Here is a 26,506-nt window from a genome sequence, read left to right as displayed (position 1 = left end):
GTGTGTGTGTGTGTGTGTGTGTGTGTGTGTGTGTGTGTGTGTGTGTGAACTGTGTTGGTGTTTTTAATGTAGGTTAGGAATACATAGTCATCCATTGCTCATCTTGTGCTTGTTCTGTTTAAAGTGGTTTATCAGTATGTTTCCTAGAAATAAGTTCTGTTAAGATTTAAAATGGCACAGTAGTTTGTCAGCTAATCAGTGGTGTAGGGCACTTTGTTATATGAAAGGAGTATAAGAATTGGGGGTTGTGTGTGTGTGTATTCATGGTTTTCCAGCATATATCTATCCCCTTTTCATGTATATGTGGATATACGTATATATTAATATGTAAATGCTTGTGATAATAAAGAAAATATGGCAGCATACATCAACAGTAATAGCTTCTGTTTTCCATAGTAATTTTGTTTTTTCAGATTCTGACACAATGCGCCACCTGGTTTTCTCAGTCTAAAAACATTTATCAGTTTAAAATGAGAGAATAAGTGTCCACGTATAACTACCATCTATTTAGCAGACCAAATTTTAAATTGTATTTAAAACTTCATCAATTTTTCTTTTTAAAAAAAGCATCCTACTTTTTTGTTATGAAGTTAGGTGCTACTGTGATAGTAATACTTCGCATTCTTATTTTGGGTATTATTTAACTACTGCTATTTCAACAACATTATTTTCAAGTCAAAATAATATAGAGCTTATTCACATGTCCAATTTGGTGCTATCTTCTGTGCATTTATGCTTTGATGCAAGACAGCTCCAGTTCCCTCGGAAACTCTTTGTCAAAAACTTGGCATTTATTCAGGCAAAAGTCCTTCAGAAAATCATTCAGGAATTGCTACATAAGGATGATTGAAGAATGAAAATATATAGAGGAAGCATGCAAAAAAAATAGGGTCACATTCTAGTTCTGTCAGCCTGACAGAAATTGAGATCCAGCCAGCACCACAGAAACTACACAAAAATAGTGATCTTTATTGAAATTTCATACTGTAGGATTTAGGACTGTTGCTATCAGTTCTATGACTTATTATATGTTAAATAAGTAGGCAAAGGACCTTCCAAAAATGACATAAGAAATTTTAACAAAGCATCCTGGACCCAAGTAGACAAAAGTTTAGAATGGAGTTCCCCAATACAAACTCATGGTTTAGAATGCAAAAGTCCTCTTATCAACCTAGTAGGTATGAAAATTAGGCTTTCTACCTGCAGAACATTGAGTTGATAGACTAGCATTACCAGTTATATCAATTACGAGTTACTGTGCTAAAAATAGCAGAACATTTTGTGATGAAAATAAGGAATTCAGAGAATCATGTGGATACTTACATGAATTGATGAAGAATTAAATAAACAAAACCAGGAAGAATGACTGCAACAGTATAGTATTTGTGATAATGGGGAGGAGGTGGTACTAAATTGAATCCTCACTGTTAGATTTAAAGAATCTGAAAACTCATAGTTTTCTATGCCAAGGATTACAGTATAATCAGGGGATACAAACTAATCTTAATATTCAACTATAGCAAATTAGCAAAATAGATTTGCAGCTAAAATATTATGTAAATGATTTTTGGATTAGTCATATCTCTGTACCTTTTCCATTAATGTAGTTAGTTGAGATATTGCAGCATTGACCTTAATGAGATATTTGCACTATTGGCAGAAGCATTAAACTTTTTTTTTCAATTAAAGGTTGTGTTTTCTCTTGATAGGCAGTCTAATCGAACTTTTTTGCCCCATTCTCTTTTTGTTAGAAGTTGTCATATTTTTACCACTGCTGAAGTTGTAGTTAAGGCCTATAAATTCATCTTATCAAAAACCATGTTGTTTCACCGTTATATTATAGAGACAATTGCCGCTGTCAAGAAGCTTACAATTTTGAGAAGACAAAATTATAAACATAGTTGACGTAGATACCCATAAATACAAAATAATAGCGCATTCTGTGGGGGAAAGATGCAGTTTTCATGAATTATTCAGAATTTATACCCACTTATTAGGGTTTAGGGAAAGGCCACTGAACTGAAAATAAGTCATTTGGCCGAAAGAAGAGATAGGGTAGCCCTGTTCAAAGTTCAGAGTTAGGAGAGGGAAATTTATGTGGGTAAAGATTTGCTTTTTGGCTGAATGATGAAAGTAATTGTCTGCACAATTTTCACCTTTATGACTTTCTCCCTAACTAGATTGTAAGCAGGAAAGGTTGAAATCATTGAGGACTTATGATTTGCAAGTAAATATAAGTAGAGTTGCTATAGGACTTTAAACAGGGAGCCAGAAAATTATTTTAGCACCAACATATAGGGCAAATTAAATGAAAGAAAGGTTTATTGTTGAAATTATTAAGGAGCTTATGGTAAAAGAGGAATTAGATGAAAATTTTGGTGGTAGTAGAAAAAACAGTATAGATTTACATTACAAGGATTTTTAAATGCCAGGATTTTCAATTGCATTTATGATTCCAAATTAATGAACAAGTATTAATTAAATCTGGCATGTAGGTGGCACAGTGGATAGAACTTTTGAGCCTAGAGTCAGGAAGAATCATCTTCCTAAGTACAAATCTAACCTCAGAACACTAAAAGTCACTTAACTCTGCCTCAATTTCCTCATTTGTAAAAAGAGCAAGAAAAGGAAATGACAGACCTCTCCAGTATCTCTTCCAAGAAAACCCCAAATGGAGTCACAAAGAACTGGACATAACTGAAATGACTGAACAACAAATTAATTAAATACTTGCTTTGTGCCAGGCACTGTGCCAGGGACATGATATAGTTCCTAACTTCAAAGACATTGTATGAGGAAAGACAACATATACACGTAAATGTTGATATTTTTTATGTATTTATTTTGTGTCTCCTGGTGCAATGTTTTTTGAAGTTAGGGTCTATTTGATGATAAACAGATACATACACACACAGAGAATGTTTTTAAATGGAGTTGGGGAGGCACCAAGTAATATCTAATGGCAAAGTATTATTTCAGCTGAGTTTTGAATGAAATTAGGGCTCATAAGACAAACAGGTGAAGAAGGAATATTCCTGACATTGGGGACAGCATGTACAAAGCTGTGTAGACTGGAAATGGGATGTTGTGTGTCAGAACCAGCAATAAGATCGGTTTGGCTAAACTATAGAATGCATAAAGAGGATTAATGTATTAAAGACTCTAGAGCTAGATATTTAGCCTGGAAAGATAGGCTGGAATTAAGCTGGAAAGGGTTTTAAATGCCAGGGGAGTTTGTATTTGACCCTAGAGGTAATAGGGAACCATTTTAGTTTTTTAAGCAGGGGAGGGGCATGGACTGGACTTTGCTTTAGAAAGATCTGTTTGTCATCTGTGTAGAGGACAAAAGAAACTTAAACCTGGGAAGCCAGTTTGGAGGCTATCATGGTAGTTTTGGGGAGTGGGGAGGGTTGTAAGAAGGGTAAAGGTCTAAGCTAAGGTGATGGCCTGTGAGTGGAAAGGAGTGGATATAAGAAATAATTGTTGAAATAGAATTGAAAAGATATGGTGCCAAATGACTGGATTTATTGGATGAGGGAGGAAGAGAAATAAATCTGATTTTGCTAGCCTGACTGACTGAAAGGATGGTGGTGCCCTTAACAGAAGTGGGAAAACTTGGAAGAAGGGTGGATTTTGGGGAAAAGATGATGAGTTCTACTTTGGATATGTTGAATTTAAGATGGCTATGGGACTTCTGATGTGAAATGTCCAATATTTTGTGGTATGGGACTAGAAATCAAGAAAGACTCTAGAACTAGATATTTAGAGAGTCATGTGTTTAGGGATGAGAATTGACCCATATGTGCTGATGAGGTCATAAAAAAGAATGTAAAGCAAGAAGAGAAGAGGAACCTCGATGGATATTTGGGATGTGCCCACAGTTAGAAAAATATGGATGATGATCTCACAAAGGTGATTCAGAAGGAGCAGGCAAGCAGGTGCGGAAAGCATCAAAAGCAGTGGTACAGATCAGAGAGGAGAGAGTATCCAAATAATCAAGAATTGGGGAATGGAGGAGATTGTGTTATTGTTTGTTTGGAGAATGGGTTTGTGCTGTTAAATTAAGGCTCTGGCTAGTTAAAAATTTACAATAGACATTGAAATGTTCAGAATGAGAAGATAATTAAAATTAAACTTTTATTCATATGGTAGAATAGACTAATTGAATTAGAAGATAGATAAGGAAATGCATTTAACAGTATTTGCGACTTTGAGTACTAGGTACAGAGTTCTTTAATTTTAATCTGATAGTTATTGCCCTCTCCAAAGTTACCAATGATTTCTTAATTACAAAATCTGATGATCCTTTCTGCGTCCTAATCCTTCTCACCCTATTTTAGACATTTGACCATGCTGACTACTCTGTCTTCCTAGATACTCTTTCCTCTGGGTTTTCATGACACTCTTCTCTCCTGATTAACCCATCTGTCTGACTCATCTTCTCAGACTCCTTTGCTGGCTTTTCATTCCCATTGTACTCCCAGCTGTGGGTGTTCCTGAAGATTCTATCCGAGGCTCTGTTCTCATCTTCCTCTATACTTTCTTTTTTTGAGTCATCTCATCAGCTTCTGTTGGTTTAACTGTCATCTTTATGCAGATGATTCCCAGATTTATATATCCAGCCCTAGACTCTTCTCCAAGTTTCAGTCTTATTAATCATGTCAAACTCCGTGTCTCAGAGATCCCTCAAGCTCGGTATATCCAAAACAGAATTCATTGTTTCCAAGTAACATGATTAGATCTTGCTGGTTGATATTCCATGTCATTAGACTGCCAATGCAAAAGTGTAGAGACAGGACATGGCTTGCCACATGTGAGGAACAGAGAAAAGGCCAGCTTATCTGGACCACACAGTGCAGAGGACAAACAGATAGGAGCCTGAAGAGATCAGTTGAGGCCAGGTGGTGAAGGGCGTCAGAAGCCAAACTGAGGAGAAGCCATTGGAGTTGATTGACCTGATTAGATCTCATTGGCTTTAGGAAAATCATTTTGACAGATGCATGCAGGATGGATTGGAATGGTGATAAGAGATAGGGAAACCAACTAGGAAACTGTTGAAAGTATCTGTGTTAGAGGTGATGGTGACTTGAACAAGGTAATAACTGTGAATAGAGAGAAGAGTCAGATATGAGAAATGTAGAGGTAGAAATATTAAATTTAGGCCACTATTGGTAAAGAACACTAAGAATCCAGAATAACAGAAAGAAGCTTTGAAGGATGTGCAGAACCTTTAACTGAAGTAAGAAAATTTATAATAATCAACCATGATTCCAGAGACCCAATGAAAAAAAATTTTCAATTTCATGACTAATACAAAATGAGAAACACATTTTTGCACATGGCCAGCATCAGAATTTGTTTTGCTTAGTTATGTTTATATGATGTAAGGGTTTTATCTGCTTCTTTCTTTTCTCAGGAGGTGAGAAAGGTGGGAGGGAGAAAAAATAAATGCTTGATGATTGGCAGGAAATTTTTTTAAATAATGCAAACTCTTTGTGAGTATGGGTTGTTTCATTCTTAATACTTATATTGCCAGTGCTGACTCATAATATTGCTTAATAAATGCATTTCAATTAATTTTTAAGTATGCATGAGAGTAGTTATAACAAAGCATAAAAAGACAAGTCCTTGACTTAGAAGAAATTATCCTCTAGCATAGTATTATGAGCTGTATATAACTTAAAAGTTAATGGACATGAAGAATCTTTTTTTTTTTTTGAAGTTATTTTAGGTGACTATTAGTTACACTAATTGATGTAACCTTCTTGAAGAAGTTGGGCTTTGAGGAATTTTTCAGTAAAGGAATAGAGTTGCTTAGTAGATGGCAAGGGATTTTACATTATCAGCTAATTTTTGGCAATTAGTCTGGAAGGACATGAAATTTGACGATTTTGTTGCAGAATATTCTGGAATTCATATAACTACGACTGATTGTTTAGTTCCATATATAATAGTTTAAGTATTTATAGATAAGGTTAAGCAAATTATATGTATTGAGCTAAATGATAGTGTATTAATGAAGAGATTAGGGTATGCTGTTGGTAAATAATTTAAACATTCAATATGTTATATGACATCATTAGATTTAACTGACTAAACTTGCCTTTTACAGATGTGCCAAATACTGGAGTAAGCAAACCTCGAGCTTCTGATACTGTCCATCCCAACACCTATCTCATAAGGACAGAAGCAGAACAAGGGACTCTATATTCACCAGAGCAAACATCTCTCCATGAAAGTGAGGGTCTGTTGTATATCTTCTAAATATTCTTAGTCAGGGAGAGAGATAATCCTAATTTAATTTCCTTTTAAAATTTGTACATCAGAAATATGTAATGAAGATCTTTTTGTTCTGGTTTAAATCCTACAGGATCACTGGGTAACTCAAGAAGTTCAACGCAAATGAATTCTTATTCTGACAGTGGATACCAGGAACCAGGTAGTTTCCACAACAGCCAGAATTTGGGCAAGGCAGATAATAGACAACAGCTTTCATTCTTAGGCTCAAGTAATAACCATCTGGTGAGAAATTCAAGAGCTGAAGGACAAACTTTAGTTCAGGTAAACATAATCTATCAAGATAATTTTAAAAATCAATGTATTTTTTGACATTCTGTGGGCAATTGAAGTTATGTAACTGACTTGTGCTCTTAAATTTTTTTAAATGATTGTTTTGTGTTTTACAATTCAATATAATAAGTACCATGAAAGGGGAAAAATAAAATTTAAGTTACAAATGTAGAGAGTAAAGGTATCCTCATAAAAACGAGGAATGTCTTTGGTCCAGGATAAGTTAGAGGATGTCTAGAAATCCTAGAAGTGGCAAAAATACAAAGAAAAATGAACTGTTAGATTATATCTATAAATCCCTATAAGCTCTCTGTAAATATGCTACAAGGGCACCCAATGTGATATGGGAGTACCCACCATTTTAGAATAGGTTTTGCCTTATAGAAAGTTACATACTAAAACACTTCTAGTATAAATTAAAGGAGTACCGTATATGTAGTGAAATTATATTACAGTCCAACGAACACATGTTCGTAGCAAAAAAAACCAAACAAACAAAACATTGACCATGTAGGGCTGCTTGTTTGGTTTTAGTTTTTTTGTTTGTTTGGGGTTTTTTTTGGTGAGGCAATTGGGGTTAAGTGACTTGCCCAGGGTCACACAGCTAGTAAGCATCAAGTGTCTGGTCTGAGGCCAGATTTCAACTCAGGTCCTCCAGACCCCAGGCCCAGTGCTCTATCTACTGCACCACCTAGCTGCCCCTGTTTGTTTTTTTAATTAGCTCATCTGCCCATCCCTTGGGGTCTATTTACTCTTTTCCAATTTCCAGCAGTCACCATAACTAAGAAAAGAAGATTTGCTTGACACCAAATGAAAACTGTAATAGATATCAAAGTATAATACTCCATTACTGTCCAGTTCTTGGTCTTGACAAATCCCAAATGAATTACAGGGGATTTTTAGTTTTGTTTTGTTTGCAAGAGGTAGTGTCTAAAGTATCACTACTTTCTACAATGTTGTGTTGATTATGGAAATTATCACATATTTTTCTCCAAAGTGATACTGAAGATCTTCATTAAGTTAAGTGATCCTTTTCCTGTATAATACACTTTGTAACTGCAGATGTAAAGGGTTATCTTTATCAGAGAGGACTTCAGAATCATAACACCACTTTAAAAATGAGGGGTGGATTTTGGTCCTAAGGTAGAAGATTGTGAATCTGGATTTGGATGTGTTAGTCTGGTGATAAGTAATATATTAAATAGAGATTTTCCTATTGTCAGCAGTCTCTTAAGTTTCTTTCAGTTTTGCCCCATGTCCTTTCCTCATACCTGACTTCTACTCATCCTTCTTCCACTGAGTTCAACACAGTATACACATCTAATTGTCCTGAAGACCAGCTATGTTAGCTAAATTTATAACAGGATTAACAGTGAAAGCTTTTTTTTTTTCCATTTTTTTGTCTCCCTAGTTTGGCTAAGAACACAACACAGCCTAAACATTCCTAACAGCAACAACAGCAGACACTTGTTAAGGACCGGCTGTGTGAAAAGCCCTGTGCTAAAAGACCAGGGGAGATACGTGTTTCAAAATAAGCTATGGTCCTGACCCTTATGGAGCTTACATTTTTTGTTTACTTCCAGTTTGCTTCTTTTTTATAACTATCATCTCAAGATGAACAGAGCTCAGGTATCAGGAGGAGGGGGCACTGAGGAAAATGGATGAAATCATTAAATAGACATATTTAAATGAAAACATATTTGGGAAAGGTATGTCAAGCAGCAGTACTATGCATTAGGATTTAATGAAAAGATTCTTTATGAGTAAAGATATAAGTGAGAGCAGTCTGAAGTCTCAAACTTTATGAATCTAATTTTCTTCTGAAATAACTAAATTACAGGTGTGAATTCTTATATTTAGCATAAAGTGCTCTCATAGAATGTTTTTGTTTTACCTTAATGTTTACCCTATTCAAATTTTGAGACATGGGTTATTTTGATACAACTGCATTAGGAAGGAAAAAAGTGTGTATGTATGAAAATCCTGCACTCATAAGTTATTTATTAATGCTTCAGGAAAAAAAATAACTTGTTAATAAAAATATTCAAAGCCAGAGGGAGACAAAAAAAAATAATAAAGACAACAGAGAAAGGAATATTAAAGGTCATTAGATCCAAGTTTGTTGATTGCTTCTAGTGTTTTTGGAACAGAACTAGGTGAAGATTAAACAAAAGGAATATAATGTTAAAGATAAAATGCTATGGATATAATTTAACTCCTAACACTAGGTCATGGGGAAGAAAAGCTCACTTTATGAAATGAATATTTAAAGTGGCTTTTGTATTGTGTTACTCAGTGTTTTTATCTAACTTTAAACATCAGAAACTAAGGGAGGAAATAATCCTTTTTTTTTTCTTTTATCAGCCTTCTGTAAATATTACCAATCGAACCATGAGAAGAGTTAGTTCTGTTCCGTCTAGAGCACAGTCTCCTTCTTATGTTATCAGTACTGGCATTTCTCCTTCAAGGGGGTCACTGAGAACTTCTTTGGGTAGTGGATATGGATCTCCATCAGTGACTGACTCCCGACCACTGAATTCAAATGTGTATTCATCTACTACATTACCTGCCCAGCGAGCAGCATCTCCATATGCCACACAAAGACCTGCTTCTCCCACTGCGGTACGACGAGTTGGTTCTGTCACATCAAGACAAACAGCTAACCCCAATGGAACAGCTTCTCAATATCAAACAGCAGTCAGAGTAGGTTCACCTTTAACACTGACTGATGCACAGACTAGGGTAGCTTCTCCATCCCATGCCCAAGTAGGCTCATCTTCCCCAAAACGCTCTGGAATGACTGCAGTTCCACAGCATCTAGGATCATCACTACAAAGAACTATTCATGATATTGAACAATTTGGACAGCAACAATATGATATTTATGAGAGGATGGTGCCACCTCGTCCAGATAGTCTCACAGGTTAGTAAAAAGGTAAAATTGTAGCTTAAAGCCTAGTGAATAGATCTACTGTAATAAACTGTTGCTAAAAAGAATGATGATAGTATAATGAAAACTCATATTTTCATTTCAGCTTTTATAGTATGTAATAATTTCTGATGCATAAAATTATGTAATAATTTATGTCAGCAGCAGTCTTCACTTGTAATGAATTCCTAATTTTTCCCCAAAAGACAGTCAATCAATATTACATTTTATATATCTTGCATTTTTAAAGAGCATGATTGGGTCCAAACTGCTTATAATATTTTAAATGTAGAATTTATTGCCAGCTAAAAGTCTCTTCATATATACATACATACATACATACATATATGTATGTGTGTTTATGTCTGTAATGCATACACAGACACTTTTTTTTTTAATAAGAGATCGTTTCTGTTTGTTAAATTTGAAAATTTAGACAACAGTAAGGAGTCCTTGTGTCAAGCTGTTTTGATTATAGAAAAGTCATCCATGAGGGACTGCCATATAAACTATCTTTTGGTGAATTTCATGCATCACCTTGGTTATACTTACTGAAATTACAATTTTTGCCTCAGTAATCTTCTCTAGGACAACATCCTGTCTCTATTCTTTTGTAAATGAAGTGGAACTGTAATAGTAGGGGAAATCTTAACCCTTTTCATGAAGTCATGGGGATTTTTAAAGTATGTACTTTGTGTTCATAAACAAGCATTTTTGAACACTAAATGTGTACCAAGCAATATATTAGACAATGGGAATACAAAGAATTTTAAGACGTAATCCCTGGCTGTTATATGCTGAAGTACCAAATAAATTTGAGTGAGAAATTACCCTGGAATGGAGAAATCAGGTAAAGCTTCATGGAAAAGGTTGGACTTGATGGGGAAGAAGAATTATATAAACTAAAATGGTTTAAGAAAAATATTCTACACAAGAAAAAGATAGGAACAAAAATGGAAATATATACAGCGTACCAGTCAGTCGAGAAGCATTTATTAAATCCTTACTATTGGCCAGGCACTATGCTAAGCACTAGGAATACAAACATTAGTAAAAAGAAACATAATTCCTAACCCCTGGTAACTTAAATTCTAATGGGGAAAGACACTGCTTAAAAGGAGCTAAAGAGTATGGGGTGAAGTAGGGAAAGGTATCCATTCAGGGGTATAATGACAAAATCCAGTGAGTCAGAAGTAGATTTGGAAGGGGTACCTTTGTTGGCCTAAGCCCTTCCGCAAAATTGTGACCCTCAGAGGAACTCACCATTAGGAGAAAAAGGTATTCCAGGGTAAGATTACAGAGGAGGAGAGATGATCTCGCATGAGAAGGTAGATGAGATACGGTGATAAAGTCTGAAGATTCATGCTCAAAAGATAATGAATAACCTAGTTTGATTGGAGTTAAGAAGGTATGGTATAGTGAGAGATAACACCTCAGAGATAGTTTAGAGCCATATTGTGAAAGATCTTGAATTTAAACTTAACATGGAGAACCATCAAAGAATTTTGAGCATGGGAGTGACATAAATGTTTTAGGAATATTAGTCTCTAATCTTAATAATGTACAGGAGGGATTGAAGATAGACCTTTACGGTTATCCAGATATGAGGTGATAAAGAACTATGCTAGTATGATGGCAGACAAAGTAAAAAAAAAAGAGACTTCTCTGTGATAATCTAAAATTTTTATCCTCTGTGATAATCTAAAATTTTTATCCTTGGATTTCCACAAGGCAAAAGAGATACCTACCTAATAATCCCTATATTGCTGAAATCCTATGAGTTCATAGGAAGAGTTTTCCTTTCCTAATGCTGAAATGAAGGCCTTAGGTCAATCATTCTCATTTTCTAGTCTAACACAATGTCTTTGATACTCAGTAAGTGACCCTGAAATTTAATGTCTCCACAACATGAGAAATTAGGAAATTTCTAATTTATTTATTTATTTATTTATTTATATTGTAGTATTCAAACTTTTATAAAGGTCTTTAATAGAGCAAACAAATTTTTTCATCTCTTCAATTGTTTTATCTTTTTAAAAGCAAATAATCTTAGCCAAGCAAAAAAAATCTACATATTTGCCATGTCCAAAAATGTATATCTCATTCTCTATTTCGGATCCATCACCTTCTCTCAGTAGGTGGGTAGCATATTTCATCTTCAGATTTTTGGAATCATGAGTTGTTGTTATACTGATCATAGTTCTTTAGTCTTTCAGTGTTCATTTCTATGTTCATTATGTTGTTATGTTCATTTTTAAGTCTTTTCTCTGTTGTATAAATTATTCTCATAGTTCTGCTCACTTACTCTATACATCAGTTCATAAATCTTCCTAGGTTTTCTGAAAAGATCCCTCATTATTTCTTTATAGCAGAATAATTTTCCATTAGATTTATATGCCATAATTTGTGTTTGTTTTTGTTTTGGCTAGGCAATGAGGCTAAGTGACTTGCCCAAGATCACACACCTAGTAAGTGTCAAGTGTCTGAGGCTGGATTTGAACTCAGGTCCTCCTGATTCCAGGGCCAGTGCTATATCTACTGTGCCACTTAGCTGCCCCGATATGCCGTTAATTTGTTCAGCTGTTCCCCAGTTGATTTACACTCCCTTGTGTCCAGTTCTTTGCTACAACAAAAATAGCTGCTATGAATATTTTATGCATATGGAACTTTTTCCTCTTTCTTTGAACTTTGGTTTCTTTGAAGTATTGGTTTCCCTAAATTCCTGCAACAAAGAGCATGCATTTTGGTGACTTTGCAAATATAATTTCAGATTGCTTTCCAGAATAGCTGGACCAATTTTATAGCTCCACCAAGGCTCTACCAATGTGCCTACCCTCCTGCAGCCCCTCCAACAATTTCATTTTCCTTTTTTGTCACCTTTGTCAGTCTTTGTGAAGTAAAATTTGGGGATTGTTTTAATTTGCATTAAAAATATTAGTAATTTGTAGCATTTTTTTCGTATGGCTATTGATTGATTTCTTACTTTGAGAATTGCATGTATGGGGAAGCCAGGTGGTGCAATGGAAAGAGCTCTGGCCTTGGAGTCAGGAGGAGCTGAGTTCAAATGTGGCCTCAGACACTTGATACTTACTAGCTGTGTGACCCTGAGCAAGTCACTTAACCCTGATTGCCTCACCAAAAAGGGAAGAAAAAAAAAGAATGACTTTGAGAATTGCATGTAATCATTTGACCATATTGAGGAATCCTGTCATTCTTATGTATTTGAATCCATTCCTTACATACCATGGATATCAAACCTTTATCAGAAAATTTATCTTTTATGCTTTAATAATCTTTTCTGTCCCTTGTTTGGTCATGAAATCTTCCTGTAAAGGTATTACTAAAAGTATTTTCTTACTTGCTCTTCTTCTTTGTTTATGATGTGACCTGTTATATCTACATTGTGTGTCCATTTGTGGATTATTGTCATGTTTAGTTTGTTCTTGGCCTAAATCAAGTGCACTTAAACTTTTTTTTTTTAATCATGGCTACTTTTGGCAGCTTGGTGACATCTATGAACCCCTTCTCAGAAAAATGTTTTTAAATGTATAAAATAAAATACATAGGATTAAAAAGGCAAACAGTTATGTTGAAATAGTCATCACAGTTTTTTTTTAAGTTCACAAACCCCATATCTAAACAGAAATTCTACAAGATTCTTTTTTCTATTTTAGTATTTTTTAGAATTAACATTTATTTTTTCTCCCATTCACTCCCTCATCCCAATTGAAAAAATATATATTAAAAAAGAAAACCCTTAGGAAGTATGTGTAGTCAAGCAAATTCTTTCATTGATTAGAGCCAAAATTATGTTGTATATTCTACATTTTGAGTCTATCACCTCTCTATTAAAAGGTGGGTAGCATGCTTCATCTTCAGTCCTGGAATCATGGTTTGTTACTGAATGATAAACCATAAATTGTTTAGAATTAAGTTATTTAGTCTTCAATTAATATTTAATCATTTCTTCAAAGGTCCCTTGAAAGTATAATTTTTATTACATCATAGTCAGTAAAGCATGTGTTTAATTGTTTTGCATTTGTTAGTGAAGTTTTTATGCCCTAGCAGCATGGTTGTTTTTTAAGGTTCCATTCCCATTCAGGAAACTCTGGAGATCTGTTCTACTTAAGTTTACTAGAATTCTATTCATGTCCTTTACTTCTTTGTTGCTTTGGTTTTCATTAAATTTGTCTAGACCTGAGAGAAGTACATTGAGATCCCTAACAATTATAGTTTTACTGTCTATTTCTTCCTGTAGGCTCTTTAAGTTTTTACATGCTGTGCCATTCAGTACATAGATATTATGTGTTGATATTAACTTGTTGTCTGTGATGCCTGTAAATATAATATAAGTTTTCTATTTATCTCACATCAAATCTATTTTTGCTGTTGCCTTGTCTGAGATCGTGATTGTTAACATTGCTTTTTTAAGTTCAGCTGAAGCATTAAATATATTTTGCTGTTACCTTTTATTTTAATCTGTTTGAGTCTTTGTTTCTTTTAACTAACATTTTATTGAACTTTGCTTTCTAATCTATTCTACTACCCTACTCTATCCTACAAGTGAGTTCATTCCATTGGCATTTATAGTGATGACTCATGGTCAATTCATAGTCATATCTCTCTTTCCTTCCTCTCCCACCTTTATAAAGGAAAAAAAAGCATGCTGAGAGAGCATTGTGCTAAACACTGGTGATCTATATTTTATTCAGTCTGTTTTCATTCCACTCCTTCCATTTCTTCTTCTTGCCAACTCCCTCATTATAGATTCTGATCCTTTCCTTCCTTTTAGTCCCCCACTTCACGAATTGTCCACCATCCAAAGACAATTCGTTTTATTTAAGATTGATCCCTCCCTAATTCTACCCATTCTTCTTGATGTCCCTCTTTCCTCTCCCATTTCTCTGTCCCCACCTGATTCTTTGTTGAGTTTAATATATTTCTATACCAAATGTGGGCCATTCAACCGTCCTTTGTCAAGTTCAGATGAAAATGAATGATACAACATGTGAACAGATAAGTAAATGTAAAATCATTTGACAAGAAAAAGAGTGGAGGATCAGGAAAGATTTTCCTACAAATAGTAGGACCTCAGTTGAGAATAAGCAGAGAAAGAATACATCCCAGACAAATGGGGATTGCCCATACAGAGACACAAAGATAACTATGGAATGGCAAGTTCTGGGAATGATAAGTAGGCCAGTTGTTTGGAACATGGACTGCATGAAAGAGTACTGGGATATCATTATGAAAAGGCAGGCTGATACTCAGTTATGTAGGACTTGAAATACCAAGCCAATAAATCAGTTATTTTATACTAGAGACAACAGAGAGCCACTGAAGATTCTTCAGCTAAGGAGTAACATTGTCAGAAGAGTTCTCTAGAAAAATTATTTTGGCATCTGTGTGGAAGATGGATTGAAAAGACTGGAAGCAGAAATACCAAAAGGAATACCAGAAAGCTACTGTTTCAGTAGCTTGAGTGAATTGATAAAGCCCTGAAGTAGAGTGGTAACCATGTGGGTAGAAAGGAGGGGATACTTGCAAGATATTATGGAAACTACTTTACATCCAATGGACCTGAATAGTTGAAAGAAAATATGTGAATTTTCTGTCTCTTATCCTAGCCATGGAAAACTTTCCTCCACTGATTTATAAAAACTTGATTATCTGGCAAATATAATGGAAAATCTGACATTGTTTTTTGACAGTTATGTTTTTTTAATAATGTAAAACATTTCCATATTGATCATTTTGTATAAGAAGACTCAAAAGGGGAAAAAATGAAAGAAAGAAAGTGAAAAATAGCATGCTTCAGTCTATATTCAATCAATATCAGTTCTTTCTCTGGAGGCAGATAGTATGCTTCATCATAAGTCCTTTGGGATTGTCTTGGATCATTGTATTGCTGAGAATAACTAAGTCATTCACAGTTCTTCATTGAACAGTATTGCTGTTACTATGTAAGACATTCTCCTGGTTCTGTTCACTTCACTATGCATCAGTTCATGTAAATCTTTCCAGGTTTTTCTGAAATCATCCTGCTTGTCCTTTCTTATAGTACAATAATATTCCATTATAATCATTTATCACAGCTTGTTTAGCTGTTCCCCAATTGATGGGCATCCCTTTGAATTCCAGTCCTTAACCACCACAAAAAGAGGTGCTATAAATATTTTTGTACAGATAGGTCCTTTTCCATTTTTCTTGGATGTCTTTAGGATATAGACCTAGCAGCGATATTGCTGGATCAAAGGGAATGCAGTTTTATAGCCCTTTGGGCATAGTTCCAAATTGTTCTCCAGAATGGTTGGATCAGTTCACAATTCCACCAATAGTACTAGTGTCCCAATTTTCAAACATCCCCTCCAGTATCCAACATTTTCCTTTTTTGTAATATTAACCACTCTAATAGGTGTGAGGTGTTACCTCAGAGTTGTTTTAATTTGCATTTCGCTGATCGATGGTGATTCAGAGCATTTTTATATGTTTATAGATACTTTGATTTCTTTGTCACAGTGTTTCAGAAGAAGTATGCTCCAACCTATATATTTTTCCTCTAGATATTTCTTTCTCCAATGATAAAGCCAAAGTTTCTCTCAAAGAAAATAATAATGATAATAAAAGAATTCCCAGAGTTAGAATGAGCAAGAGTTCTGAGTTGGATATGTGCTGATTTGTTCTGAATAAGATTTTTAAGCTATGTGCTTTACCTTTTTGCTTATTTGCAATATAAGAGTTAAGGCACTTTCAAAAAAATATATTTATCATTTGATTTGCTGCAGTTCCCCTTCAGTTAGTCAACAAAGCTAAACCAATGTTTGGTAGTAGATTCTGACACTAAGGTTTCTAAAGTTTACGTAGAATCTAAATGATGGAATAACCCATGTAAAATTGCTTTCCTCCACAGAGACCCATGTTGATACACTGAAATATGTTGACCTCTATGTCCAGAGTATATTGAAAAAGGAAATTTAAAAGAACTCATGGATGAAAAATAGATTATATTATTTCTTGTAATGGGTCTTATCTGTAATAGTATTAAATAAATTAAAGGAAATTTTAAAATGTCCCCCGATATGGTAAATGATCAACAAGGTATTTATGAAACTATGTATGAGATCATTGAATTCTGAATGTGTTTTGGTATTTTTAAAGGTAGAGATGAATCATTAAACTGATAAATGTACATGAGAGTTTATCATACAAAGAAAATGTTTTTCCAGCTCCATTTATAGAAAGTAATAGCATTGTTCTTCCCTTTAAAATTGTAATGTTCTGGAAAACAATTTGGAATTGTGTTTTTATATTTAAGCAAAATGTACATAGTTTTTAACCTAGATCTAACAGCTAAGCATCTACCCCCAAAGGTTATTTTAAAAAAAAAAAAGATCTTATTTAATCCCCAAATATTTGTGGTAACGAGTAACAGGAAACAAAGTAGATGTCTATTACAAACAATTGGAAAATGGATAAACAAATCATATTACACAAACATAACTAAATAAAATTCTCCCTTCCATACTGTAGAAGTTAGGGGTACAACACCCCCACAACCTGGAAAATTCAAAATTTTGTGGTCCTCCCTTCGTAAAAAAGATGAAGTCTAAATTATTATGATATTAAAAGATAAAGTATGTTGATATTATACAATACTGTACATATATTTTATGCATTTCTGATTTTCCAAACTGTTTCTGTCATCTGCTGACCTTCATGTGTTGTCTGTGGCTTCTGCAAAAATTTCCCAAAAATTCCCATTGAATTTCTTATGCCAACCCGTGATATATCAAAACCACAAAAGTCATGATGTGGAATGAATAACTGTATTACTGTGCAATGCGTAATAAAGAATTTAAAGAATACAGAAAAACAATGAAAGACCTTATTTGAACTGATGTAAAGTGAAGTAAGCAGAGGTAAATTGACATTTAATCACTTAGCATAATTCTAAGTTGAATTCCAAAATAATTGGACCAGATTTCTAGTTAGGATGACAGTGTGAAAAATTGTAGAGAAGCTTAATTCTTCTATACATACTGAACTAATACCAAAATACCTCACAATGATATAAAATGAAATAAATAAATGGATAAATGAAGAGGAACAGAAGTAAACTCTCCTATCGAGACCCAAACCACACCAAAAGGTGTCCAGAAGTCTATAAGACAGTAGTACAGGTGTCACACCAGAAGAGTTAGCAGAAGCTTCTGCAAATACATCTAATGCTAGCTAGTGCTTAGAGAGGGTATTCTTGGAGGAGGAGGGGTCGCAAGTCAACAAGAGCTCTAATATTTTTGAACCCCAATCCGGACAGAAATCCCTACCTGCCAGAACAGAAGCAGGAAATGGAACTATCCACCATAGGACATTAATTCCTTAGAGCATACGATATAAAGTACTTCAGTGCCTGGATTCTTGATTCAAGGATTAAGCAGAAGGCCTGAGACCAATATGATCTCCAACATCTGATTGGAACTTTCAGAGAAACCATAAGGAACAGAACCAACTCTTAATTCAGGTTTGTATGAGGAGGAGACAAAAACTTGCTGGGACCAAAACCCTCAAGATGGCCCAGAAAGAGACTGAGACAAAGAGTAGGGCCTAGTACCAGCCATTCCATCCAGATGAGATCATGGCAATGAAATCCCAAGAAAAGAGGGATCCAGGCCAAACAAGCCCTATCCAACCCATCTAAAAGTACTAGGGAGTACTGACACAAACAAAAAGTTCTAATCTAAGAACTGAGACTGAAAATGAGTTTTAAACATAAGGAAACCATGATGAAGAAGTAGAATTAAACCTATAGGGAGAAAGTAACCCTACAACAATAAGCAAGGTGTCAGAAGGGAGGAAAAAGGACTTGATCACAACTACAAAAGTGGCTGTAAGAAATGAATCATGAGATTTTCAAATGAAATTAGAGCTGAGGAGAAAAGGTAGACTGTCTTACCCAAGTAATAGATTCCTTCTGGGGGCTGGAGGGGTAAGAGAGGGAATAGGAGAAATAGACATTGGTGATTCCATGAGATAACAAGAAATATTATTTAAAAGTTTTAAAGATTTTTTTAATATGTTTTTTACTATTACTATTTTTTACTATTTTACTATTTATTTACTATTTTAATTACTATTTTTTACTATTTACTATTTTAATATTTTACTATTACTATTTTTAATGTTTTTTATTATTTATTACTAAATTTTACTATCAAAAGCAACTGAACTAAAAAATTGATAGAGAAATCATTTAAAAATCTTCAGACTCTCTGAAATCTATAACCAATAAAACAAACTAGTCACTATATTTTAAAAAAAAAACAAAACACTGCCTATATCCATATTATCCAGAACTAGAGGGCAATGTAAAAACATAAAAAATCCACTGATCACATCTTAAAAAAAAAAAAAGCTGAAAATATCCAGGAAAGTCAGAGCTAAAATCTATAGCTTATAAATTAAAGGGAAAATATTGCAAGCAGCTAATGTGAAAGAATTAAAGTACAAAAGAATCACTGTCAGGATCACACAACTGTCAAACATTCCTGATGAAAAGACCAATACTGAGTAAAACTTTGAAAAGGAAATGCAAGAGTCAAGAGAAACCCAGTAAGGTAAATGCTGTTGAGCAATTGTAAGAGACGAAATAATAATTAAATGCTCACGTCCTAAGAGGAGGAGAAAATAATTGTTCCTTGGGGATTCTGCTGTCTTTTAGGCTCACCTTGGGAGTTCAGACAAATACAGAGACTGAGTATGGTTTTGTTTTCTTAGTTTTAAGGTAGGAAAGAAAAGGGAGGGACTAAGAATAGGGAACAAATGAACAAGAGCGAAGAATTTACTCTCATAAATTGAGCACGCTATGATGGGGAGGAGTGGGATTCTCATGAAACTCTTTATCTAAATAGGATAAAGGAGGGTCAAACACACAGAGGTTTGGTGTAACAATATATTAAATTTGAAAAGGAAATAGGATCAAGAAAAGGGCAAGAGAGATTTATTAAAAAAAAAAAAACTAAAACTAAAATCAGGCAGAAAACACAAGCAAACAAACTTCAACTCCAGAAGATTGATCATAAAAGGGGGGTTATAAAGAGATTGAAAGTGTTTAAAAAAAAACACCAGAGATTGGCATCAGGACTTGGTGAAAAGAGGGTTAGGGAGTAGGTATAAGCCGCTTCTAGTATAGATTGTTTGTGTTGATAAGATTCCTTTTCTTTCTCCATTTTCCTATAGTAAAGTGTGGGGTAAGGGAAGAAAGCAAGAAAAAAAAAACAACATAGAGATGAAGGAAAATAAGCAATGTGCAATCATAACCATAAATGGGAATAGAATGAACTCAACAATAAAATAGAGGGTGGGTAGCAAAACAGATTAGAAAGCAGAATCCTACAATGGGGCAAGGGGGGTAGAGCCCATTTGAAACAAGCTTTCACACTAAGTTAAAATGAAGGACTCTAGCAAAACTTTTTATCCCTCAGAAGAGTCTTTAAAAGTAGGATAGGAATTGTGTTTTAAGACAAGATAACCATAAAAATAGCCATGATTAAAAGAGATAAGCAAGAAAACTAGTAGGTTATAAAAAATGAAATGATATCAATACTGTATATAGATGTACCAAATGGCTTAGCAATGGTTAGGACATAGTCATAAATAAATGGAGAAAAGCAGAAATATTTAACGTATCATTGCTTGGCCACAGTACAATAAAAATTGTCAATAAAAGATCTTTGAAGAAATTATTCAAATTGAACTGGAGAGTGAATAAACATTTTGGTGGGTCAAAAACAATAGATAATTTCATTAAAGAACATGACAGAGAACATATCAAACTCTTGGGATGCAAACAAAGCAGTCAACTAAGGGAAAATTTTTATTTCTGAATACTTTTAGCAACAAAAGAGAAAAGAAATCAATGAATTTGGCATGCAGTTTAAAAATTTAGAAAAGCACCAAATACTAAAACCTTAGCTAAACACAGAAGTTGAAATTCTGAAAATCAAAAGAGAAAAACAAGAAATGAATGTTTCCAAAGATATAAAATATCCAGATTAACCAAAGAAATAGAAATTTTACATACTTCTGTCTCAGAAAAGGAAATTAAAGAAGATGTAAATGAACTGGCAAAGGAAGAACCTTTGTCCAAATATTCAAAGGACACAATTCTAATATCATATAATTTACTTGGAAAAATAAGGAAAGAAAGGATACCCCCAGACATTTAAGAGAACAATCTGGTCCTGATACCTAAACTAGGGAAAGCTACAGAAGAGAAAAGTTATAGAATATTATCTCTAATGACTACTGACACAAAAAGGGAAGGAGTATTTCTTGACTTTATCACTCACATTATTATCACTGGGGAAGCAAGGTATCACAGTGGATAGAGTGCTGGGCTGAAGTCAAAAAGACTTATCTTCCTGAGTTCAAATCCAGCCTCAGACATTTACTATTTGTCCCTGGGCAAGTCACTTAACCCTGTTTGCCTCTGTTTCCTTATCTGTAAAATGAGTTAAATGGCAAGCCACTCCAGTATCTTTGCCAAGAAAACCCCAAATGGAGTCACAAAGAGTTGGACATGACTGAAACTGAACAACAACAATTATTATCACTATACTAACACTCATATTTAGCCTCATTTGACTTTAATTCAGTTAAAACAATGCAAAAGACACTTTTCCCCAGTTAATGACTGCCTATTATCACCAGAAGTTTAAAAAGTACATTGTTTTTCCTGTAATTTCTTATTTTATCCCCATCTGGTCTGAAAGTTGTGTTCAGTGTTCCTACTGAATAATAAAGCTTTTTTTAACCCATAAAATATAAGTTACTGTTAATACTAAAATTGCTTTGTCTTCAACTAACAACTACATGCCAGATAAAATATAAGAATACTTTTAATAACACTACAATCTTAACAGTAGCTTATATAACCTCATACTGCAGTGCTTGGTACATAGTAGTTGCTTAATAAATGTTTATTGATTCCATTCCATTGATAGATGGACACATAAGAAATAGATATGAATGACAAAAAGGTGGAAGGGACTGGTCTTTGTCTAGAGAAGTAATCAGGATGTAAGAATTTTTAAAACTATGTCATGTGAGAATCAGTGGAAAGAGTGAAAGATATTGATCTGAAAGGAAAATATATTATAACTATTTTAATAATATTTAATAACATTTTATTAACTATTTTCAAATATTTGTAGTTGGGAAGAAAGAATGAACAGGTTGCACATAGTGCCAGGTGGCATCTTCAGGAAATGGGTAGAAGATATGGAAAGGCCTGTTTTGGCACAGCATAATGAAGAACTTTATAATAATTTGAATTCTCCTAAAATGGAATAGTCTACCTTGTGAGGTAGTAAGTTCCTTGTTACTTGAAGTATTGAAATAGAAGCTGGATGACCACCTATCCTTAATAATGTAGAGGGAATTCTGCCTTGAGTAAGAAGTTGAACTAGATGTCCCTGTTAGGCTCCTTAATAATGCAATATTCATTGTTTATTTCATTCTCTGTATGCTCCTTGAAAGTAGGGTTTTTTGTCCTTAGTACCTAGTACAGTGCGTTACACATAGTAGGTACTACTTCAAGTATTAACACTATATTAAAACAAACAGTATTTTTATGATCAGTAAATGAGAGTATTATTATGTAACTCTTTAGAATATGAATTTGAATGAATTTAATAAGATTTTGTAGTATGCAACAGCAATAAATATTAAAAAAACAGATTTGCTGAGAATGAAAATAGTATAATCTGATCATATCTTTCTAATCATTAAAACACTCACTGAATATATGTGAATTAACTAATGAAAACACCAATGAAAAACAAAATGCACTTTAAACACTTGGGTGAGAGACTGGTTGCTTTGAAAAGCACATTTTAATTTTAATTCTAAGAAACAAGGGTACCCTAAATTTGCTAAATTGAAGCATCTTATAAAAGTTATTTTTCTTAAGAAAATGAGATGCTTGGATTAGAATCTAGTTTTATTATCCATTCCAGATAGGAATGTGATATTAATTATTCCTATATAACTTTTCTTTTCACAGAATTGGAAGGGACCTCAGAAACCATCTTCCCAAAAGATCCCCTCTACAACATACCAAAATAATCAGCTACCTTTTGTTTGAATGCTTCTGATGAAAGAAACACACTTTCTGAGTCATCCCTTTCCATTTTTAAACAACTCTTTTTGTTAGGAAGTATCAAGCTGAAATCTTCCTCATTGCCACTCCTGTCCTTCATTGCTAGTTGAGCCCTTTTCACCAGGCTGCCAAGAAAACATGTGTTTCATTAATGAGTTCCTTTGAATTATTAGTGTCTATCATTTTTAAGTTAAATTGAATTTAGTATTTGAGTTTAATAATATTTCATTAAAAATTCAGTTGTCATAGTTAGTGTTTTGATGAGGTTTCATGTTGTAAGTCTTCATTTGATCTTCCCCGTATCTTTATAAAATTTTCTTGCTCATAGGCTTGAGAAGTTCTTATGCTAGTCAGCATAGCCAACTTGGGCAAGAATTGCGTTCTGCTGTATCTCCTGACTTGCACATCACCCCTATATATGAAGGGAGAACTTATTATAGTCCAATATATCGTAGTCCAAATCATGGAACCGTTGAGCTCCAGGGGTCTCAGACAGCATTATATCGCACTGGATCAGGTAGGTATGAATTTTTTCACTTGGGCAGTTATTCCGTTTCCCAACAGAAGATTTATTCTATTGAGAATAAATGAAAGAAATCATGTTGCCATCAGAATGATTGGTGAATAAAGCAACAATTATAGATCAATAAACATAATAAATCAAGAGTTCATTAACTGCTTATTCACAGGTAATGTATTTTTGCTTTGATTAATCCTAATCAATGAATGTATAGGTTATACTTTTTAGAAAGCTATAGACTTGTATTTTATGTTAGAAGACAGCAGCTTGGAAAAGGAAGTTATTCAACTTCAAATTTTCCTTTCTGTTTTTTGGTTCCTAAGAGAAATATTCAGAGAAAAGTTATATTTCACGTCTTCAGTGTGCTGTTCGTATATTTTCAAGCTTATTTATAACGATTTCTTACATACACACATACACCCTGCTGTACAGAATCCTTCCTCAGTATAAAGCATTTGATTTTACATTGAATCCTAAAATACATTGGAAGCTGAATACTGGTATCCTTCAAAACAAAATCATTGCAACAATTGTGACACAAATATAAAACAAAAATAGTAATTAGACTACCAGCTGAAATCTGTGGTTATACCAGCAACATAATCTTGCCTTAAAAACCAAGATTGAGTCAGGGTTGGCTTAAACAACTTAAGTTATTGTCCGATTCTACTGTAGAATAAAATTCCTAACTTGAGCAAAATCCTTGTTTCTTAGAATTAAAATTAAAATATATTTTTTCAAAGCAAACCCTCAACAAAGTGTTTGAAGTACACTTTGTTTTTCATTGGTGTTTTCATTACTTAATTCACAAATATTCAGTGAGGGTATTTTAAATAATTAGGTTTGATGAAATTATACTATTTTCATTCTTAGCATATTTGTTTTTTAACATTTTTTTACTGCTGTTGTATTCCACAGAATCTTATTAAATTCATTAAAATCTATATTCTGAGGAGACTTATATAATGCTCTCATTTCCTCATAAAAATATTTTGTTTTGATAGAGTATTAATACCTAATCAAATTTTTAACTGCCTTTAGGTGTTTTTTAAATGACTGATTAAGACTTTACTCATATGAAATAATTGTAACTATTATGCTTCTTAAAGCATAAAAGTTGCTTTCAGATTTTCATGAAATTTAGATTTTCAATGAAATTTCATTTCAGGTTTACATGAAAATATATAACCTCATTTAAATATAATATCGATTTATATATAGATTTTGAAAATCTTGACTTTATACTAGGTGTTGGAAATCTGCAAAGATCATCCAGCCAGAGAAGCACTCTTACATACCAAAGAAACAATTATGCTCTGAACACAACAGCTACCTATGCGGAACCCTACAGGCCAATGCAGTATCGAATGCAAGAGTGCAATTATAACAGACTACAGCATGCAGCACCAGCTGATGATGGAACAACCAGATCCCCATCCATAGATAGCATTCAAAAAGACCCTCGGCAAGTACCAATGACAATTATCAATAATTATATATTATAAAAATCAATTCTTAAAATTAAACTTTGTTTAAATACCAAGCCTGTAATATCAACAATACCAACACATACTACTTTGGGTTTTATTTCAGGTATGATGAAAACTGAGATTAATTCTGAATATGAGTTTCTTTCTTCATTGTTTTAGTGTGTAAAAGATGCATGCTGTTGCGTGGCATAGTTAGGGCATTGGTCATTTAAGTACTTAGGTGCTAGGAAAGCATTGATAGGAAGATACCTCCCAGATTAATTTATAAGCTGCCATTAGACTTGGCCTGTTAAGTATTAAGCATGATAATTTGATACTATTTTAGAAGCAAATTCTGAATTTTATCGTATTGATGGACATACATTTATTAAGCAGTTTCTTTTGAAACTTCAGTTAATTAGCTACATTTTGGAAAATATGGTTTAATATGATTTCTTATAATAAAATTAATTACCTGAAAAGAAACCTAAGAAAAAGTTTTCCTTTTATTTTTGTAGCAAGATTACCCCCCCATGTTGTCATTTAATGTACCAACCATTCAGAAACATACATAATATACACTACTTAATTAATTTCAACAAGTCAATTTCTTTTAAGTAATGGGCATTTAAAATTGAGGAGTAATTGGAAATGGTTAAAACTAAATTTTTTTTGTTTCTTAAAAATGGAAAATTGCTGCCAAATTTTACTTGTCTCTGAAATCTAGATTTTGGTAAGCATTCATTCCTTTCACCTTCCTCTCCACCCTAAAGTTGTTTTTGCCAAATATCATCAGTTCCACCAATTTGTTCTTTTAGATAGTATTACAAACCATCAGTTAAGTGCTTGGGTTCTATTGTTTTTGCTGTTGTTGAAACAGAATAACTGAGAACTATTTGAAATCAAATGTATAATCATGGAACCACCAATACTGTCCCTATTTGCAGTAAACTCATTAGTTTTCTTTTTTTTTTTAATCAGTGTCCATTTAGCAAAAGTTATATGTTCTTTGTCACAATGGAGGTACTCAAATACTCTTATTTTCTGGTGTTTTGCCAACTGATGGCAATGTTCAATTTATTAAAAATTATGATTGCTAGTTAATATTTTTTAAAAAACAATTCAATTATTCTTGGACCGCCACCCAGTCCACCCTCCCCCCAGCCATGCTGAGTCAGATTCTTTGCCTGATATAATGATCAAATGTTGCTTAGCAGAATATCACTAAATATAAGTTTTGGGGACATTAGTTGCTATTTTATCTTGACTGAGCCTACAAAAATAAATGACAGTGTTATTATAGTTGGGAAAAGCAATAAAGTGATGTGTGCTTTTCTGTTTTATGTGTCCCCAAAGTCTCCATTTTTGACCTCTGAATTTATTCACTATAAACAAGGATTTCATGTATGGTAATGTAGTTCAGTTATTCATAGTATGATAATTTCATAGTCTAATGCTTAAAACTATTATGGCTAGCTTTGATGATGTGAAACTTTTCCTTATAATGAACTTGATAATATGAATAAATTATCGTCTTAGGATAATAATAGTAGCAACCATACTCATAGAAATTGAAGTCAAGGTGAAATCAAAGTTCTGAATTTGAATTTCAAAAAAGCATGAAAAGAAATGTAAAATTTTAAAACATTCAGCTAAGTCCTAGTTTCGTTATTGAAAATTCCAGGTATGCCCAAAGTCCTAGTATAGTTTTAAGCTTTTAAAACTTAAAACTGTACTAATACTCTGGAGACATTTGGTACTTTAAATTGTATTTTCATTCACTTGAAATCTTTACATATTCAGAAAGTAAATCATTTGGCACTAGTTTATGTCAAGACAAAGTACTATCTTCATTGCAA

At 33.6% G+C, this 26,506-nt stretch overlaps 1 protein-coding gene across 9 annotated transcripts in view; it reads left to right on the top strand.

The window, feature by feature from the left end:
• Positions 1–26,506, top strand: part of PKP4 (plakophilin 4) — a 235,078-nt gene that overhangs the window by 165,324 nt on the left and 43,248 nt on the right. For 6 of the 9 annotated variants that reach the window (XM_027865894.1, XM_027865892.1, XM_027865896.1 and 3 more), the window contains exons 5-9: positions 6,113–6,244; positions 6,371–6,561; positions 8,935–9,493; positions 22,987–23,175; positions 24,427–24,643. In XM_027865894.1, coding sequence (XP_027721695.1) covers positions 6,113–6,244; positions 6,371–6,561; positions 8,935–9,493; positions 22,987–23,175; positions 24,427–24,643 — 1,288 coding nt within the window. The remainder of the gene's footprint in view (positions 1–6,112; positions 6,245–6,370; positions 6,562–8,934; positions 9,494–22,986; positions 23,176–24,426; positions 24,644–26,506) is intronic. The other 3 variants (XM_027865893.1, XM_027865897.1, XM_027865898.1) reach the window with 2 other exon arrangements.

Source organism: Vombatus ursinus, unplaced genomic scaffold (genome assembly GCF_900497805.2).
Source record: "Vombatus ursinus unplaced genomic scaffold, bare-nosed wombat genome assembly UNPS02014779.1, whole genome shotgun sequence".
Lineage (NCBI taxonomy): Eukaryota > Metazoa > Chordata > Mammalia > Diprotodontia > Vombatidae > Vombatus > Vombatus ursinus.
The sequence above is the reverse complement of the archived record's forward strand: the minus strand, read 5'-3'. Positions and strand labels throughout refer to the sequence as shown.